At 42.8% G+C, this 19592-nt stretch overlaps 1 protein-coding gene across 1 annotated transcript in view; it reads right to left on the bottom strand.

The window, feature by feature from the left end:
- Positions 1-11133: 11133 nt before the first annotated feature.
- RPRD1A (regulation of nuclear pre-mRNA domain containing 1A) overlaps positions 11134-19592 on the bottom strand; it is a 43915-nt gene continuing 35456 nt past the window's right edge. Inside the window, exon 7 of the mRNA XM_028702104.2 lies at positions 11134-18445. Within this exon, the coding sequence (XP_028557937.2) occupies positions 18296-18445 (150 nt within the window). The 3' untranslated portion in view covers positions 11134-18295. The remainder of the gene's footprint in view (positions 18446-19592) is intronic.

Raw genomic sequence — 19592 nt, 5'->3', positions numbered from 1 at the left:
GGTGGTTCCAAGTTGACAGGTTAAATGTACGTGAATCTGAATTTCCTTGAAGTTGGGGTGGGATATACTTCAGAACTATCTCATTTCTCTTTACTCTTTGATAGCTGAACAAACTGCCTTTTAATAGAAAGAAAAGAGGAGAAATAGAGGGCTTGAACTGAAACTAGTAACTTGCAATTTCTTGTCCATCAGTCAATGATTTGTGGGCTACCTAGTCAAGCCCCAGGCACTGAAAATGAAAATGTTCCCAGTCACCTTCATGAAGTTGGCAGGGCAACTGAGTTCCTAACAACAGGCTGTGCGGGGGGCAGGAATCACATACTTCAGAGATATCAATTCTCTGTTAGAGAAATGACACAGGCGGAACAGGAGAGGTAGCCTGAAAAACCCTCAATTTTGAGGCTGATGGTTCTTTAGTGATGCTCCTTACATGACTTCTACATATCCTCATTAACGTGAGCACACAATCCCTTTTGCTACCACCCTCTGCTCACTCCCTTGCAAATGAGGGCAGGGGAATATAGGGTGAATTTACTTTCACGTAAACACACATAGGAACTGGGCACATCTCCACTGATTTCAATGGGAGTTGTAGCCCAATCCTATGCATGGCGACTCAGACACAGCTGTGTATATAAGCGCATTCTTGAGCATGTGCTGAACTCTGGGTGGATACAAGCAATAAACCTCTCTAGTCCCCTGCATCCCTAGACTCGTTTCCCTAGGTATGCATGGTAAGATTCTCTCCTAGCACTTTGGAGAACCATAGAGACCAAGGAGTTGCATATGCATAATAACTTATGATCCAGCAAATCAGGGATGGAGGGCCTGTGACCCTCTCCAAACAAGACTCTTAATCTCATGGTAATGGCTTCAAGCACCACATTGGGAAAAGATTCCTGCATTGCAGCGGTTGGACTAGATGACCCATGTGGTCTCCTTCTAACTTTAAAAAAATCTGTTTTAAACCCCTGACCAGTTCAGGTGGGTGGACACTGTAGTCCCACAAGATCTGGAGGGCTACAGGTTTCTCAACCTGCAGTAAACAGTTGCATTTTCCAATTGAAATAAATGAAGTTTAAGAACTTAACTCAAGCTGGCTTCCTGTTACCTTTCTTGTCCCAGGCAATTCTCCAGTTAGATCCTTGACAACTGCCCAAAGCCCATCTTTTCTGGCATTCTTCTGCATGCAAAGCAGGCGTTCCACCACTGAGTCAGGCGGCTATTGTGCTTCTTTCTCAACTTCACCCCTGGCTCTTCGCCCTTTGATTCCTGTGTCTTAATCCTTGATCTTCTTTTCCTTCCGGGATCTTTTCTTCATTTGACAGTCCTTCCTCGCACAAAAGGGTTAGTAGGAACCACCTATGATTTACGCTTCCAGTGCTGAGAAGTAGCTCCAGGGATACATTTATTCCAAAGTTTGCGGCTGAAAGAAAGGAGCCCTCTCAAAGCATAGTAACAGTAACCTGTGATTCCTTGCAAAAACTGGCACGAAATCCTCAGCCTTTTGAAGTGCCAACGACGTATCAGTCCAGGTAACATCAAACCATTCACAGCACTGGCAAATTTCTTAACATAGACAGTGAGGGAAGACCATCTAAACAGCTGATCGCTCTGTCATAAGCAACACTCTGAGGACATTCTCCACCCCTCTCTCTCTCAGCTTCCTACAGGTAAGTCCCAGTCAGCCCAGTTCAGGCTGCCTTTGATCTCCCCCAAAAGCAAATGTGTCTGTCTTCTCACCTCCATCAGCTGAAGGCTCTTTGAAATCCTCTTTCCTCGGTTCCATTCCCACCAAATCATCCTGGCATCTCTCAGTCCTCCTTTGGACTTCATTCTCTGTACCATTTGCCAAATGTCCTAATGAAGGTACACGTTTTTGAAGAGAAGGGTCCTTTCTCTGCTGGTTATTAGCTTCTCTCGGTGGTCTATCAAAGGCAGATCCTCACTCCTAAAGTGAACAAGCTATCTTCCCTACTCCTCTTTTTCATCCTGATTTCCCCCCCTTTTTTGGTAAACATATTATCACTGCAAATTTCTTAAGATGTATCTCAAATGGAACATCTCTATTGCCCTCTGCTGGCCTTTAAGTTAACGTACCTATGCAACAGATGTTGATAGCAGCCATGCACTTCTATTTTCTGGTTCCTGGTCCTGCCTAAAATCAATAACGAGCAAATACATAGGGACCAAATTTTTCTGGGTTTCGTTTTTATTTCCCCACCTTGGATGATAAAATAGCAGTTTGATTTACAGTTTGCTTTCTAACCACAGTAAGCCTAAAATGATCAACAGAAACAGATGGTAAGACAAGCCTGCTAATCAAATATGTTCTTCCAAAGGGGAGGGGACATTTTTGCCTTGAAGCTATTTATACATTTTCTGTTCAAGAATACGCAAAGTGATGTGCAACACAGAGCCATATGAAAGCAATAATTTAAAACAGCGTTACTGAATAAAATTCAGAAACAATCAGCATGAAATTTCAGGTCCTCCATCAGCAGGTGAAATAAATCTTTTTTATTATTTTAAAAAAACCCTCTAGAAAACACTAGGCCAAGCAGGCTACTATTTGAAGATCATTCCCAAAAATGTGTTGCCACAACAGAGAAGGATGTACTTGGTATACTTGCAATTTGAACTTCCTGCAGCTGGCGGACTCCTCTCCAGTCCCACACCTAACAATTGGGGGGGGGGGGGATAATACGGGTGTAGAGATATTGGAGAATTCTGCTCTAAGCAGACACAGATACAGAAATTCCCTGTGTTTGCGTGTTCACTCAGTGTTCAGGGATGGGATTCCTTGAAGTGAATGCCATCCACATCTGTCCACGGCATTTTAATTTAAGCCTGCAGATTATGCGTAATTAATGTCTTTTTTCATGTTTCTTTGATGCTGTTATAAAGATGAAAAGGGGTTTAGAACCCTGTGGGGAGATAGCTAATTGATCTGCCTTTAACTACTCTTTTTTGCTTTGAAAGAGAACACACAGGGAAGTCAATAACACAAGGTATTTGCCTTTAACTGAGAGAGGGACTGCCACAGTATCTAGGTGCCTCTTCTGATTTCTGACATCATGGGGGGGGGGCAGCTAAAGGCAAATCATATGCTTCAAGATTGCAAACCTAAGTATGCCTGTTGTTGTTGTTTAGTCGTTTAGCCGTGTCCGACTCTTCGTGACCCCATGGACCAGAGCACGCCAGGCACTTCTGTCTTCCACTGCCTCCCGCAGTTTGGTCAAACTCATGCTGGTAGCTTCGAGAAAACTGTCCCACCATCTCGTCCTCTGTCGTCCCCTTCTCCTTGTGCCCTCCATCTTTCCCAACATCAGGGTTTTTTCCACAGAGTCTTCTCTTCTCGTGAGGTGGCCAGAGTATTGGAGCCTCAGCTTCAGGATCTGTCCTTCCAGTGGGCACTCAGGGCTTATTTCCTTCAGAATGGAGAGGTTTGATCTTCTTCCAGTCCATGGGACTCTCAAGAGTCTCCTCCAGCACCATAATTCAAAAGCATCAATTCTTCGGCGATCAGCCTTCTTTATGGTCCAGCTTTCACTTCCATACATCACTACTGGGAAAACCATAGCCTTTACTCTACGGACCTTTGTTGGCAAGGTGATGTCTCTACTTTTTAAGATGCTGTCTTGGTTTGTCAAGGCTTTTCTCCCAAGAAGCAGGCGTCTTTTAATTTCGTGACTGCTGTCACCATCTGCAGTGATCATGGAGCCCAAGAAAGTAAAATCTCTCACTGCCTCCATTTCTTCCCCTTCTATTTGCCAGGAGGTGATGGGCCCAGTGGCCATGATCTTTGTTTTTTTGATGTTGAGCTTCAGACCATATTTTGCGCTCTCCTCTTTCACCCTCAATAAAAGATTCTTTAATTCCTCCTCACTTTCTGCCTACTCAGGAGTAAATCCCACTGAATTCAGTGAGACTTATTTCCAGTTTGGGGAGGATGATAGTCCGGACTCCTAGACACCCACTTGTGGGATGCCGCAGGGCTCCATCCTCTCCCCCATACTTTTCAACATGTATATGAAGACACAGGGAGAGATTATGAGGAGGGTGGGGCTGGGTGTTCACCAATATGTGGATGATTCTCAGCTCTACCTCTTGTTTAAATCAGAATCAGTGAAGGCGGTGAATGTCCTGTGTGAGTGTCTGGAGGCAGTTTGAGGATGAATGGAGGTCAACAGATTTAGGTTGAATCCCAACAAGATAGAAGTGCTGTTTCTGGGGGACAGGGGGCAGGCAGGTGTGTGGGACTCCTGAATGGCATAACTGTGCCAATGAAGGACCAGGTGCGCAGCCTGGGAGTCATTTTGGACTCACAGCTGTCCATGGAGGTGCAGGTCAATTCTGTGTCCAGGGCAGCTGTTTACCAGCTCCATCTAGTGTGTCAGCTGAGACCCTACCTGTCCACAGTCTGTCTTGCCAGGGTGGTACATGCTTTGGTTATCTCCTGCTTGGACTACTGCAATGCACTCTATGTGGGGACACCTTTGAAGGTGACTTGGAAACTGGAACTAATCCAGAATGCGGCAGCTAGACTGGTGACTGGGAGTGGCCAGCAGGACCATATAGCACCAGTCCTAAAAGACCTACTTTGGATCCCAGTATGTTTCTGAGCACAATTCAGTGTTGGTGCTGATCTTTAAAGCCCTAAACAACCTCGGCCCTGAAGGAGCATCTCCACCTCCATCATCCAGCCTGGACCCAGCTCCGAGGGCCTCCTATCAGTTCCCTCATTGTGAGATGTGAGGCTACAGGGACCCAGGCAGAGGGCCTTCTTGGTAGTGGTGCCCACCCAGTAGAATGCCTTCCCATCAGATGTCAAACACATAAACAACTACACAACTTTCTGAAGGCAGCCCTGTATTTTGAAGTTTTTAATGGTTGATGTTTTGCTGGTTTTATTATGTTGGAAACAGCTCAGAGTGGCTTCCAGTTATTATTATTATTGTTATTGTTGTTATTCTCAAAACTGTTCCTCACCGATTCCTCTGTGAGGGAAATGAGAGAGGATGATAAGGTTATACTGCAGCATCCCCAACTTTTGGCCCTCCAGATGTTTTGGCCTACAACTCCTATGATCCCTAGCTAACAGGACCAGTGGTCAGGGATGATGGGAATTGTAGTCCAAAACATCTGGAGGACCGAAGGTTGGGGATGTCTGTTATACTGAATTCTGCTGCAATCCTAACCCCACTTACCTGGAGGTCAGCTCTACTGAATCCAATGAGGCTAACTTCTGAGTAGGCATGGTTAGGTTTGCAGGCATAGATGGCTTTGTGATGAACTTCATTAGCCTTTCTCTTTAAGGTGTCTTAATGTTCTTTGCAGTTTTTGCAAATAGGGCTAGCCCTCTCAAAACACATTAACTTTGAAAGGGAACATGCAAGGAAGGTAAATAAGGATTAGTAAATATGTTAATTGCTGAGATATAAACAGCTGTTGCATGCTACATAAAAAAGTCCCATAATACACGTATTTCCACATCGGCAGATGATGAAACAAATCTAAGCCAAAAATGCAATGCTACTCTAAGCTGCATCAGCAGAAGTCTAGTATCCAGATCAAGGGGAGTAATAGTACAACTCTATTTTGCCTTGATCAGACCACATTTGGAATCCCATGTCCAGTTCTGGGCACCAGTTTAAGAAGGTTATTGACAAGCCTTATGAGGAATGGTTGAAGGAGTTGGTTATGTTTAGCCTGGAAAAGAGGAGATATTATAGCTACCTTCAAATATCTGAAGGGCTGTCACATGGAAGGTGGAGGAAGGTTGTTTTCCCCCTGCTCCGGAGGGTAGGACTCAAACCAATGGATTCAAGTTACTCCTAATCCCACTGATTTTGAGGAAAAAAATGAAACAACAAACAAGTCTTTTAAAAATAATAATTAAAAAACCACCTCAAATTTACTAAACTGAAGTGCTTTGACCAATCCGAAAATCCTATATATTCTGTGTGTGGACTTGGCAGGTGTATACTTTCCCCTCTTTTTCTCCGTATCTTCCCTACAGTTCACATCCATCCAAATTATTATTATTAATTTTTTATCTCGTCCTCCTTCCCAAATGTGCCATCAAATGATCCTTGGCATCCCCCCACCTCCAGCATTCATGATGTTTACAGCTACTTTGCTGAAGTATAAAATACACTTAAGAAGACTAATGTCAAAACAGACGTAGTGAAATGTGAATTGTTTTGTATATTTCACCCAACACTTACGATCGTTAAGCTTAAAGGCACAAAGACTAAATAGTAGAAAATGCACACAAGGGAATGAAGGTGAACTGTAAGCTCTTCAAACCCTCCATATGAAACCAATGTTCTGTTCACCTGTAGGAGAGGATCAGCAAGGTGTACGCTTAGTGCCACAAGTGTCACAAGTTTGAGGTTTTGACTGAATAGCTTGGCATGTCGGCACGGCTGTTACCTTCACTTTGAAAATATACTCCTCATTCTTCTTCTATTTGCAGGTCGATGCATTTAGTATCAGGGCAGAAGAAGCAAGCTCTTATTTTATTCCTGTAGTCACGAAGGTGCTAACGTTCAAGTGAGATTAAAATGGGAAGCGGCACATGTTCGAGAGCATTTCCTCTGCTTCTAATCGGGGTTGGCACACCGTTCTTTGCTGCCTGTTGCTCTGACGTACGTAACAGACACAGAAACAGAAAACAGAGTGAGGGGAAGAGAGCAGGAAGGAGAACAGAAATCTAGTCGTGTGCTTCACTGTGCGATGGGCTGTTTTTATTGTATTTTTAATCCACAGAGCCTAGGACTTGCCAATCAGAAGGTTGGCGGTTCGAATCCCCGCAACGGGGTGAACTCCCGTTGCTTGGTCCCTGCTCCTGTCAGCCTAGCAGTTTGAAAACACGTCAAAGTGTAAGTAGATAAATAAGTACCGCTCCAGCGGGAAGGTAAACGGCATTTCCGTGCACTGCTCTGGTTTGCCAGAAGTGGCTTAGTCATGCTGGCCACATGACCCGGAAGCTGTACGCCGGCTCCCTCGGCCAATAAAGCGAGATGAGCGCCGCAACCCCAGAGTTGGCCACGACTGGACCTAATGGTCAGCGGTCCCTTTACCTTTAATAAATGTGTGTGTGTGTGTAGTTTTAATCCAATCAATGTTTAATGGTTTTTTAATTGTTTCCTTGTGATTTCAGCTGTTGTTATTTTTATCTGTAGGCCACCTTGAGTCCCTGTCAAGGGAAAAGGTGAGGTATAATAATGGTAATAGAAGACACAGTGCCGTCTAAAGTCACCCCCCATCCCTAATTGCTGGATCTAACACTACCTAGTTGGACCAATGCCAGATTCCAACATCTGATCACAGGTTCTTCTCAGTGAATACTCTCCATAGGATCTTAGCAACGCTTATTTCTCTTTCCGTTGGACACCTCATCTCTCTTCCTCTCTTGCCCAACTGCCCTTCCTCCCTACAGGTTAGCTGCTACCCGCCTAGCTGCACAACATTCCTGTCTCCTTGGCAACAGTTGCCTGGGACGATGCATGGAATCCTGGCCTCCTCCAGGTGTATCTTCCATAGTGGCATCACATATGCATTTGAATTTCCGGCACATTAATTGTCTGTGTAGGGAAAGGTACGGCAATTTTTTTTTTAGTAAATTGCTGTAAGGTTACAAATTTGCAGCGAGCTTTTATTGGGTTAGAGACAAAGTCATTCTTGTAAGTTTAAAAATAACGCCGCCACCCACATATGACTGAGCAGAGCTGAAATCTTGCAAACAGCAATGTGCTCTGTGTGGGGCTGCCTTTGAAAAGGGTTTGGAAACTTCAGCAAGTCCAGAATGCTGCAGCCAGGCTACTTACTGGGATGGCTTTTAATAATAATAATAATAATAATAATAATAATAATAATAATAATAGGTAGGTAGCTGTGTTGGTCTGACGCAGTTGAAATAATTTTTTTAAAAAAAAATTAAAAATTGTCCAGTAGCACACTAAGTTTGTTCTGGTATAATCTTTCGTGTGCATGCACACTTCTGCTTATGCCAGAACAAATTTAGTTGGTTTGTAACAGGGGTGTCGAAACTTTTTTCAAAGAGGGCCAGATTTGATGGAGGGCCGACCAAAGTTGTTGAGCTTTTTATTGGATTTTAGGAATTTACCCCCAGGAAATAAACTGCCACAGGGGCCGGATTAAACCAACCGGTGGGTCACATTAAGCCCCCAAAACGGACTTTGGACATACCTGGTCTAGAAGGTCTACTGGATAATTTTTTATTATTATTTCAATAATAATAATAATACGTGGTTTATTTATACCCCACCTTTTTCCCTGGCAGGAACTCAAGACGGCTTACAGCTAAAAATAAGAACAGTTAAAACATTGGGGGGGGGGGGGGGGGAGAGACAATGACAATTGAACATGGATAGAATTTTATATCTATCTACATTAAAACCATACAAATAATTACAATAAAAACAGCACAGCACCCAGCCCTTTCGTTAAATCAGCCAGTTCCCAAAATCCTGTTGGGAACAAGAAAGTCTTCAGACATGAGAGTATGTGCATAGAGAGATGTGTTTTCTTTAAAATATGCAAGGTGCTTTTTATCTGGATTGTTTCAGCACTTAATATGGCTTATAAATTTCACAGCATTTATCTATAATCATAGCTCCTCTTGTATGCAATCTTCCATCTCAGAACTTCCGCATCTGAAGTATTAACACTGATTTCCACCTCTAAGTGCCAACTTCAACTGCACTCATTTGAAAAGGTTGCTTAGCCCTGAAGCTAGACACACACACACACACACACACACACACACACACACACACACACTTCTTGTCACTTCGACTATCTTTAAAGAATTGGTGTACCATAAAGGTAAAGGTACCCCTGCCCGCTCGGGCCAGTCTTGACAGACTCTAGGGTTGTGCGCTCATCTCACTCTATAGGCCGGGAGCCAGCGCTGTCCGCAGACACTTCCAGGTCATGTGGCCAGCATGACAAGCTGCATCTGGCGAGCCAGCGCAGCACACGGAATGCCGTTTACTTTCCCGCTGGTAAGCGGTCCCGAATTATCTACTTGTACCCAGAGGTGCTTTCGAACTGCTAGGTTGGCAGGCGCTGGGACCGAATGACGGGAGCGCACCCCGCCACGGGGATTTGAACCGCCGACCTTGCGATCGGCAAGTCCTAGGCGCTGAGGTTTTACCCACAGCGCCACCCGCATCCCATAAGTGTGTCTAATTAAAGGACAATATCAATAGTCCCGAAAAATATCAAAAAAAGGAAAAGAACACTAGTGGGTAAATAGATGCAAACTGAATACTCACATAATTGCTCACTTGTAAACTTTTGGCTTTGGGTGAAAGCCATTGAGAGTCTGGGATTCCTCTGCTTTTTATTTCAGTGCCTCTCTCCTGACTAAATGTAGGAAACAGGGCATTTGCCAGCACACCAGGAAGGTGGTCAGGACAACCAAATGTGGATAAATAGGTTATATTTCTTAAATATAACAATTTGAGGATCTGCAAAAACAATTAACTAGTTGGATTCAACCAATGTAACCAAATCAACTTTAGTCCGGACAAGTATTCATTAATAAAGGGACCCCTGACCATTAGGTCCAGTCATGGCCGACTCTGGGGTTGCAGCGCTCATCTTGCTTTACTGGCCGAGGGAGCCGGCGTACAGCTTCCGGGTCATGTGGCCAGCATGACTAAGCCGCTTCTGGCGAACCAGAGCAGCGCATGGAAACACCATTTACTTTCCCGCCAGAGAGGTACCTATTTATCTACTTGCACTTTGACATGCTTTTGAACTGCTAGGTTGGCAGGAGCAGGGACCGAGCAACGGGAGCTCACCCCGTCACGGGGATTCGAACCGCCGACCTTCTGATCGGCAAGTCCTAGGCTCTGTGGTTTAACCCACAGCGCCACCCGCGTCCCTTATTCATTAATTCATTAATATCCATCTATTCATTAAAAGATGGAGGTAATTTCTACCCCCATCACCCGAGCAGGTTAACAGCTGCGTTCTGGATACACACAGCAAGGTTTCCCAAGACCCTCTCTGCTGCATGGACCTTGGGTATGAGAGTCCAACAGGCACATCATGTGTCTGTCAGGTCACCATGGCTCCATTGTTTCTGTCAGGTCACCATGGCCCCATTGTGTCTGTCAGGTCAAAGGGCACCCCCAGAACCCACAGGCCATGCCTGACAACAGTGACTAAGGGATGCCCACAACCCAACACTGCTTCAGGTAAGTGTTCCATTATTTCTGACATCTTCTCACCTGCTTGGCCCACATGCCAATTAGCCAAATTGAAGGAACACTACTCCAAAAAACATCACCCAACAGTATTGTTGTTGTTGTTGTTGTTTAGTCGTGTCCGACTCTTCGTGACCCCATGGACCAGAGCACACCAGGCACCTCTGTCCTCCATTACCTCCCGCAGTTTGGTCAAACTCATGCTGGTAACCTCGAAAACCCTATCCAACCATCTCGTCCTCTGTCGCCCCCTTCTCCTTGTGCCCTCCATATTTCCCAGCATCAGTGTCTTCTCCAGGGAGTCTTCTCTTCTCATGAGGTGGCCAAAGTACTGGAGCCTCAGCTTCACAATCTGTCCTTCCAACCCAACAGTATGGAGTAGGTGAAAAAGAAGAAGACCCCAGTCAATTAGGGTTTCCCCCCAAAGTCCTATTCAGACTCTGGAAAACAGGTGACTAGCCTGTACTGTAAAAGAGTGGGTGCTGAATAAAGAAGGAAGATTGTGGAGCAGAGCAAGCTTAAATAGCCTGTCACCACTTCTACCCATTGGGTGAAGTTGCCCATCAGGCCATAGCATCCTCCCCCAAGGCGATACTACTTCTCCTCATCTTCCAGGGGAGGAGTTTGGCAAATTCATTTCCTTCAAGTTGGCGGGCATGGCATTCTTTGAGATGCAAAACTTTTTAAGCCACCTCCTTTTCATAATATTTCCCCCCCTACCATTCTGAAAATGTCAACCCACCGTATACTTTATTTAAAAAGTATAATAAGTAACCCAAAATAGTTTTCTCAAAATATATTAAGGGTCTGGGTTTAAAACTCTTAAGTGTATGTTGAGGGGGGCTTGAAATCACATGGACTGTAGCACAGAATGAAACAGTACAAATAGCGTGTTTAATCTTTATTTTCAATATGAAAACATGTGCTCTTAGTAGATGGAATTTACAAATTCAGTCAACAATGTTCAATAACGAATTATGCTTAACATATAACAGCTGAATTGTTGCACACAAGTTAAAAGTGCTAATAGTTCGTAATATTCACATAAACACATGTCCACTATAATGTTCATAATGAACAAAAAATGAAGACAGGCTAGGCTTCAAAGAACTGTGAAACCAGTTCGGTGAGCCAAAAATACCTTTAGACTTTTCTTTCTTGCAGAGCACTAACTCCCCTTCCACCACCACACAGCAAACTGTTTTTGAAACTGAGGGAAGTCTTGGAAGCAGATTTATTCGTACTGCATAGGGATCAGCTACTCAAAGTGGGGAAATCAAACTAACTGGGCTACTGCGAATCCACTGCATGAGTTTAAACAGCTCTTTAGATCTCGTCCAAAGATCTAGACTTGCAACTAGTAAGATAGCCAAGACAGACTTATTGTGATGGTTTAAACAGCTCAGATAATTGGTAGCGGATTACTATTACACATATTTGGATCGACTCAATTGAGTGGTATAGCGGGCCAGTGTCATGAATTACACTTGTCAGTCACCAACTGTAAAAGATGGTCTTCGGCATGTGTGTAATTTCTTCTCCATTGGGAATCAGTGACTGAACGATGAAAGCCTTAGTCCTTGTTTAAAGCAGGTTTGCTCCAAATATAAGAGTGAATTCCACTTTGTAGGAGTAACTCGTGATCCTAATTTTAGGAACTAAGAGGCCTAAACACAAACTAATGCAACCATGTTACATGCATTAGAACAAGTATTAAGTTTTCAAATATAAAACTGAGGAAGCATCATTTAAGCACCTATACATTAAGAAGAAACATTGAGTGTCTTCTTGTGCTTACCACCAATGCAACAGGAGAGAAGTTCCAGCAGACTCACAGTAATCCTGAGGTACACACAAGTGGGAATTGCAGGAAAATATACTTAGGGGAGGAGAGAGACCCTGCAAACAGTCCCATAATAACCATGACACAGAATATTGAGGAAGGATAAAATAAAACCCTGGCAAAAAGGCGGGAAGGGGAATAGAATGAAATGGTTCCATCAAGTTAGAAGTATTGTTTCTGAGAGACGGGGCAGGAAGGTGTGGGGGACTCCCTGGTCCTGAATGGGGTAACTGTACCCCTAAAGCAGGCATGGCCAAACTTGGCCCTCCAGCTGTTTTGGGACTACAATTCCCATCATCCCTGACCACTGGTCCTGTTATCTAGGGATGATGGGAGTTGTAGTCCCAAAACAGCTGGAGGGCTAAGTTTGGCCATGCCTGCCCTAAAGGACCAGGGGTGCAGCTTGGAGGTCATTTTGGAATCACAGCTGTCCACAGATTAGTTCTGCATCACAGCTGTCCACAGATTAGTTCTGCATCCAGAACGATTGTCTACCAGCTCCATCTGGTACGCAGGCTGAAACCCTACCTGCTTGTGCATTGTCTCACCAGGGTAGTACATGCTCTGGTTATCTCCCGCTTGGACTCCTGCAATGCGCTGTATGTGGGGCTACCTTTGAAGGTGACTTGGAAACTACAACTAATCAAGAATACAGCAGCTAGACTGGTGACTGATGGGAGTCGCCAGGACCGTATAACACCAGTCCTAAAGAATCTACACTAGCTCCCAATAAGTTTCCGAGCACAATTCAAAGTGTTGGTGCTGACCTTTAAAACCCAAAACGGCCTTGGCCTATATACCTGAAAGAGCGTCTCCACCCCCATTTTTCAGCCCGGACACTGAGGTCCACTTCCGAAGGCCTTCTGGTGGTTCCCTCATTGCGAGATGTGAAGCTACAGGGACCCAGGTAGAGGGCCTTCTTGGTAGTGGCGCCCACCCTGTGGAACACCTTCCCATCAAATGTCAAACAGATACTAACTACTATTTGACTTTTACAAACCATCTGAAGGCTTAGTTCAGGGAAGTTTTTAATGGAAGACAGAGAAACGTAGATAAATGGTGTGCTGTTGTCTGGGCAGGTCACTTAAATGTGCCCAGGGGTGGAAGAGAGCGCTCCGCAGAGAGATCAATGAAAATGAAAGAATTCAGTGTAGGTGGGACCAGGCACAAGTGGGTCCACTCTATCTCAAAAATCCCTTAAATAATGGGGTGGGGAAAGGACTGTTGAATGCAGTAGGAGGGGACTGGGGCTGGTGGATGGAATAAGGTGGAATGGAGTAGCTGAAAGCCTGAACTTTCAACATGGTAACATTTAGTTGCAGGGTTCCATTTGTAATTACTGACTTCCAAATAGGTGGGAAAATTTGTTTCAGCCAGTGCTTATTTATAAATGAGTTCCCCACAACACACAAAGGAAAATAGTGAGGTGTGTGAAGTTGTAATACAGTGGTACCTCAGGTTACATACGCTTCAGGTTACATATGCTTCAGTTTACAGACTCCGCTAACCCAGAAATAGTGCTTCAGGTTAAGAACTTTGCTTCAGGATGAGAACAGAAATTGTGCTCCGGCGGCGCGGCAGCAGCAGGAGGCCCCATTAGCTAAAGTGGTGCTTCAGGTTAAGAACAGTTTCAGGTTAAGAACGGACCTCCGGAATGAATTAAGTACTTAACCCGAGGTACCACTGTATAATGAAAATATTAACCAAGTTTTAAAAGTGGAAATGCTTGTACCAGCAGTATTTGATTTAGTGGTGATTCCTGTTCATTTTAAGTAAATTATATTGGACACAGTACAGTGGTACCTCGGGTTAAGTACTTAATTTGTTCCGGAGCTCCGTACTTAATCTGAAACTGTTCTTAACCTGAAGCACCACTTTAGCTAATGGGGCCTCCTGCTGCCGCCGGAGCACGATTTCTGTTCTCATCCTGAAGCTCTTAACCTGAAGCACTATTTCTGGGTTAGCGGAGTCTGTAACCTGAAGTGAATGGAACCTGAAGTGTATGTAACCCGAGGTACCACTGTAGTAAGGGGTTGCAAATATAAACATGATTTGTTTCTAATTCTGGGTGTGTGCTCAGTGTAATGAATGTTTGGCCTAAATATTCCATGTTGAGGATGTGTTTTCAACAACTCAAATTTTGGTAAGGCAGCAAATTACTGAAACCTGGACCTCAAGGCTTGTTCTTGGCTTACTTGTCGTTTTTTGTTTAGAAGAAACAAACCTATGAGCACACATGTCTTGAGTACACATGTCATAGTAAGTAAACCAGGGTTAGTGTTTTGGTGCTCCTAAGAGTGGGGAGTAAAACAGGAGTGATTCAGCAGCATACACAAGCACAATATTTATTCACAGTGAGCTGTGTTTTATGTACTTCCACGGCATGTGACTAGGATCAATGGCTCCTAATAAAACAAGGTTCAAGTTGGCAAAACTAAGCTGAAATGTAAACATTTGCCTGAAAGCTACCAGCCAAGAGTAGAGTAAAATTTCCCCAAGAACTTATTAATTTCTGTATTTTGGTAAAAGAAGGGTGCACGTATTTGCAACAAAAGTATTTACATGCAGAAAAATGAATTCTACAAGTAAGCGTTTCAGCAAGACTCAGTGGCAGAACACTAAACTATACAGTGGTACCTTGGGTTACATACGCTTCAGGTTACAGACTCTGCTAACCCAGAAATAGTGCTTCAGGTTAAGAACTTTGATTCAGGATGAGAACAGAAATGGTGCAGCGGCAGCAGGAGGCCCCATTAGTTAAAGTGGTCTCAGGTTAAGAACAGTTTCAGGTTAAATACGGACTTCCGGAACGAATTAAGTACTTAACCTGAGGTACCACTGTATGTTAGAATTAAGTGCACAAGCCTCAGACTCAATGCTCTCCTCTCCTCATCAAAGCAATGCTCATAGAGGGAATGGAAAATTGGTAGCTTTCACTTCCCTTTTCAAATGTAGCTTCTTGTTATGTTCAAACATGGAACTGTGGTTTACTGTCTACCAGGGCTTTTCTTCAACCGGAGCTCACAGGAGCTCAGCTCCAGCACCTCTCAGATGGACACTATTGCCATTCTAAAAGAACAAGGCAGAAGTTCTAGAAAAACAGCACTGCGGTTTGCTATGGTTTAGTGAAACCAGCAGGCATCATTACTAGTCACAAATTGGCTTATTCCAATTAAGGGGTGGGAGTGCATTAGCCAAAGGCTCATATACGTAACACTAATCTGTGGCTAAACATTGCATGCAAAAAAGCAGATGCAAAACAAATTGAGGTTTATATTTTAAACTTATGCAATTCTGCGTGGTATGAGTGGAATTTTCCTGTGTCCTTTGGAGAAAAAGAAATTATAATTATATGCTTTGTTAAATCTGGATATTATAACCTCCTGATGTCTGGAATGGAATGGATTAGAAAAAGCAGAAATATTACAGTGTGTCTGAACCATGAAAAGTCCTAACAGCATAGAGAATTTTCAACTCCATGAAATCCTTCTCCTTTCCCTCATTTTTTAAATGTGAAACATAAACTGAGATTACCAACCACCTTTCATCTTGCTGCATTCTGACATGTGTCTGTCAGTATTTTAGGACTATGATAATACAATAAAACTTCAAACTATCAGGCACAAGCTGTTCAAAATACAAGCAAAGTGTTTTTCCCCCTTAAAGTTTGCAGTTATCTTCCATAAATATTACAGCAAGATGCAAAAGTTGAGCAATTTTATTCCCCAGTAATTTCTCTGCCTGAAATTTAAGCATATACTTCCTTTCTTTTCAAATTAATTGGTCTTAGATGTGCTTACCTCTGCTGGATCAAACTTTGCAAACAGCACATGATATAGGTAACAGAAGTGGATGCACCTCAGTTTAGCATTCAAAACTGACAATGAAATGCTTTTTAAGTATAATCCAAAACTGCTACAATAAGACAGAAGCAGCAGCAGCAAGCTGCATTAAACTGTTTTGAGTTTCCCAGAAAGAGGTATTATATTTTCACATATTTAAGTAGCTATATTCAAAATAGCATTTTTCCTGTGAAATAATTTGTTTTCTCTGCCACTAGCATTCAACATTTTTTCAGTGGTGGAAATGTGAATAACTTCACTTTTCTAATTTTAGAGGTGACGATTAAGAGTTAAATGTTTGCCAGGTAGCAGGGCGGTGTCACTTAAGGCCACTTCCTATATTTAAATTGTAATATAGTCATAGAAAGGAGTGCTCATACCTGCTAATCACTTCTGTATCTGACATTGCAACATAAAATCTATATCTTTGAGGGGTGGGATGAATTCACCACCCAGGGTGAATAAATGAGGTAGCCTTTTCAGATTGCCAATGACCCTAGAATATGATCAGCCATGCCGACCGCTGGTAACAAATAAGTGACAGTGGAAAAGTACATTAAATGTGTACAATAAATTGCCAAATATACATAATGTCCAATTTGGGGCTTTAAGTTTTGCAACTTTGACCTAATTTGGTGGTGTAAGGCGGGTCAAATAGGGACGCAGGTGGTGCTGTGGGTTAAACCACAGAGCCTAGCACTTGCTGATCAGAAGGTCGGCGGTTCGAATCCCCGCAACGGGGTGAGCTCCCGTTGCTCGGTCCCAACTTCTGCCAACCTAGCAGTTCGAAAGCACGTCAAAGTGCAAGTAGATAAATAGGTACCGCTCCAGCGGGAAGGTAAACAGCGTTTCCGTGCACTGCTCTGGTTCGCCAGAAGCGGCTTAGTCATGCTGGCCACATGACCCGGAAGCTGTACGCCGGCTCCCTCGGCCAGTAAAGCGAGATGAGAGCCGCAACCCCAGAGTCGGTCATGACTGGACCTAATGGTCAGGGGTCCCTTTACCTTTTTAAGGCGGGTCAAATTAACTGGAAAACATCCTTAATGTATTAAAGTAATTTTTGAGAGCATCACTGAACAAGAATGAAACAAATAGTAGATGTCTTTTTCCTGCTGATGGGGGGCATGCCCACAACCAATTTCCTAAACCATGCACTGCAATTTTGTGACTAGCAACTACAGCAAATGTGCACACTGGCCCCAGATGGTAAGAACCAGCCCATTTTTAGACTCCACTGCCCATAGACTAAATGGGAAGCTGTCTGTGCAAGCAAATAGGTAAATATGCTGAAAGGCAGTGGCCATATATCAGTGTGAACTTCCTAACCATGAGTAGTCAGGAATAAACTTTCCCCATGTTAACACTCCAGGCTTGGGAGTGATTTGTTGGAGCTTTTCTGCAATTAACATGGCGGTAACCTTCCAAGCTGAGTTCCCCATTAGAGAAAAGATGCTCAGAGCTCCAGCTAATGAATAAAGCACACGACAGAATTATGTTCTTGTGCTGCAATCATTTGCACACTTAATCTAGATTAAGCCACTGAATACAGTGGGATTTACTTCTGAGTAGGCAGCTATAGGATTGAACTTCTAAACATTTTTTTTTACCACTAAGCACAGTTAATTGTAAAAAAGTATAGATTCAGTCCTATATAACCATTCCAATTCCTTACAGATGAGGATTACGCTCACTGGCCTGTTTGTCCTCTAAGATGAGGTTTTTCTATTTGGATTTATGTAGAAAATGATTACAATGCAAACATATGGTTGCTGACTATATAAAAAAAAAATCAACCTTCAGAGAGGAGGAGTGATTACTATTAAAATTCTAAATCATTTAGCATTCTAATTCACTTAACTACGGTCATTTTTGGTCATTCAACATCTGTTTTTAATATAATTTGTATTCAAAAGTTTTTAAAAGAACATTAAGACAATGACTTTTTGGGAGAAGAAAAACAATTACTGTCACATTTCAATCCAAATTGCAGGAGTCAAAAGACCTATTTTTGCATTTCTTCACTTACTATGTGCAGAGTCTTATATGATTAGTTTAAATTATTAGACCTATATCCAATAAAGATCACATAAGAAAAAGCAAAATAGAAACAATGTTCTCCTGGATCTAATCAAAGTGAGTACAAAAGTTAAATTGTAATAATCACTCTTTCTTTTAAACATAATAACACAGAGATTCTGCCTCTTACATAGTACCTGCTTCACCACAGTTTCAGTAACATAGTAAACAAAGCAACATTTGACATTTCTTATAAATTAAAACACTGAAGTGCTACTCTCAACAAATATACAAAAATAATATCAATCCATCTGCCCAATTCCTCATTCCAGGGGAACATCTGAATGTCAATCATCATTATAGACATCTCCTGCAAATGGAAGATGCACCTGACTTCCTGTGACATTGGGGAGTCGTGAAAGGTCAGGAAGGGTCTGGATCCGTGACTTGAGTTCTTTCCGTACCTGAGAGACTCTGGCTAACTTGCGCTTGTATTCCTGAAAGACAAGAAGAACTTTTAGAGACTCTCTTCCACACTTATCCCATTCACTACTTGTTCTCAAAATGCAATTTCCCCCTCTTAACTACTTCACGGCCAGTGTGCAGACTCATATAGGCTGCCTGTCAAACCTTCCAGGGCTTCTCTTAGTTGTTCACCTTCTGTCCTCAGGTACAGACTGTCTTTTCCTCACACACACACACACACACAAAAAGCAACGTTTTTTTCAGGATAGGGTGGATTTTTATGCTCTCTCAGTGATTTTCTAGACTGGTCTTGCATTATATCAGTGGTGGCCAAACTTGGCCCTCCAGCTGTTTTGGGACTACAACTCCCATCATCCCTAGCTAAAAGGATCAGTGGTCAGGGATGATGGGAGTTGTAGTCCCAAAACAGCTGGAGGGCCAAGTTTGGCCACCACTGCATTATATGAAAATTCAGCCATTACGGAGGCAATGGGTTTCTTTGTTGACCCTATACTTGTGTCTTTAGCATCAACCTGGCATGCAGAAATTAAGCAAGTGAAACTGCATAGCACAAGTGAGAGAAAAATACCACTTTCTGACATTTCTCATCAAGAAAGCTAGCGACAAACAACAGGAACTGTAAAAAGATGGAGTGTTACCTCAATGTGGCTTTTAATAAGTTTAAAAAATGATCTGCATATAAATATGCTTTGTAAAAGCTTAGAAATTGGGTTAAAATACAAATCAACTCTTTGAGAAGTAGGGATAGGTGAAGCTGTCTATTTCTTTTTTGGGAAGGGGTGAAATATAAGAATTTTTAAAGTTTTTCATAATACTATAAGATATAAAAGCCTAATCTAAAAAACAAAAAAGATGCTAAAAAATACAAATAGACTAAGTAGAATACAGTCCTCTCTTTTTATTTAATTGAAAGTTCAAAAAGTACATAATTATATGCGCACTAAACATTATGAGACGTAAATAAAAGAGAAAGAAAAAGAGAAACACAACCCGTGTAGAAGGGAAAATAAAGCGGGGAAGGGTAAAACCCAAAACTGTATACTTTACAAGGTTGTTATTGTACTTCACCAGATTGTGACCTATTACAGTATTTGTAAGAATGTATTCCAAATTTCATTGAATTTGTCCATGGCAAGTCTGCATTTATATGCAAGTTGT

Source organism: Podarcis muralis, chromosome 13 (genome assembly GCF_964188315.1).
Source record: "Podarcis muralis chromosome 13, rPodMur119.hap1.1, whole genome shotgun sequence".
NCBI lineage: Eukaryota > Metazoa > Chordata > Lepidosauria > Squamata > Lacertidae > Podarcis > Podarcis muralis.
This window is presented reverse-complemented; position numbering and strand designations above follow the sequence as displayed.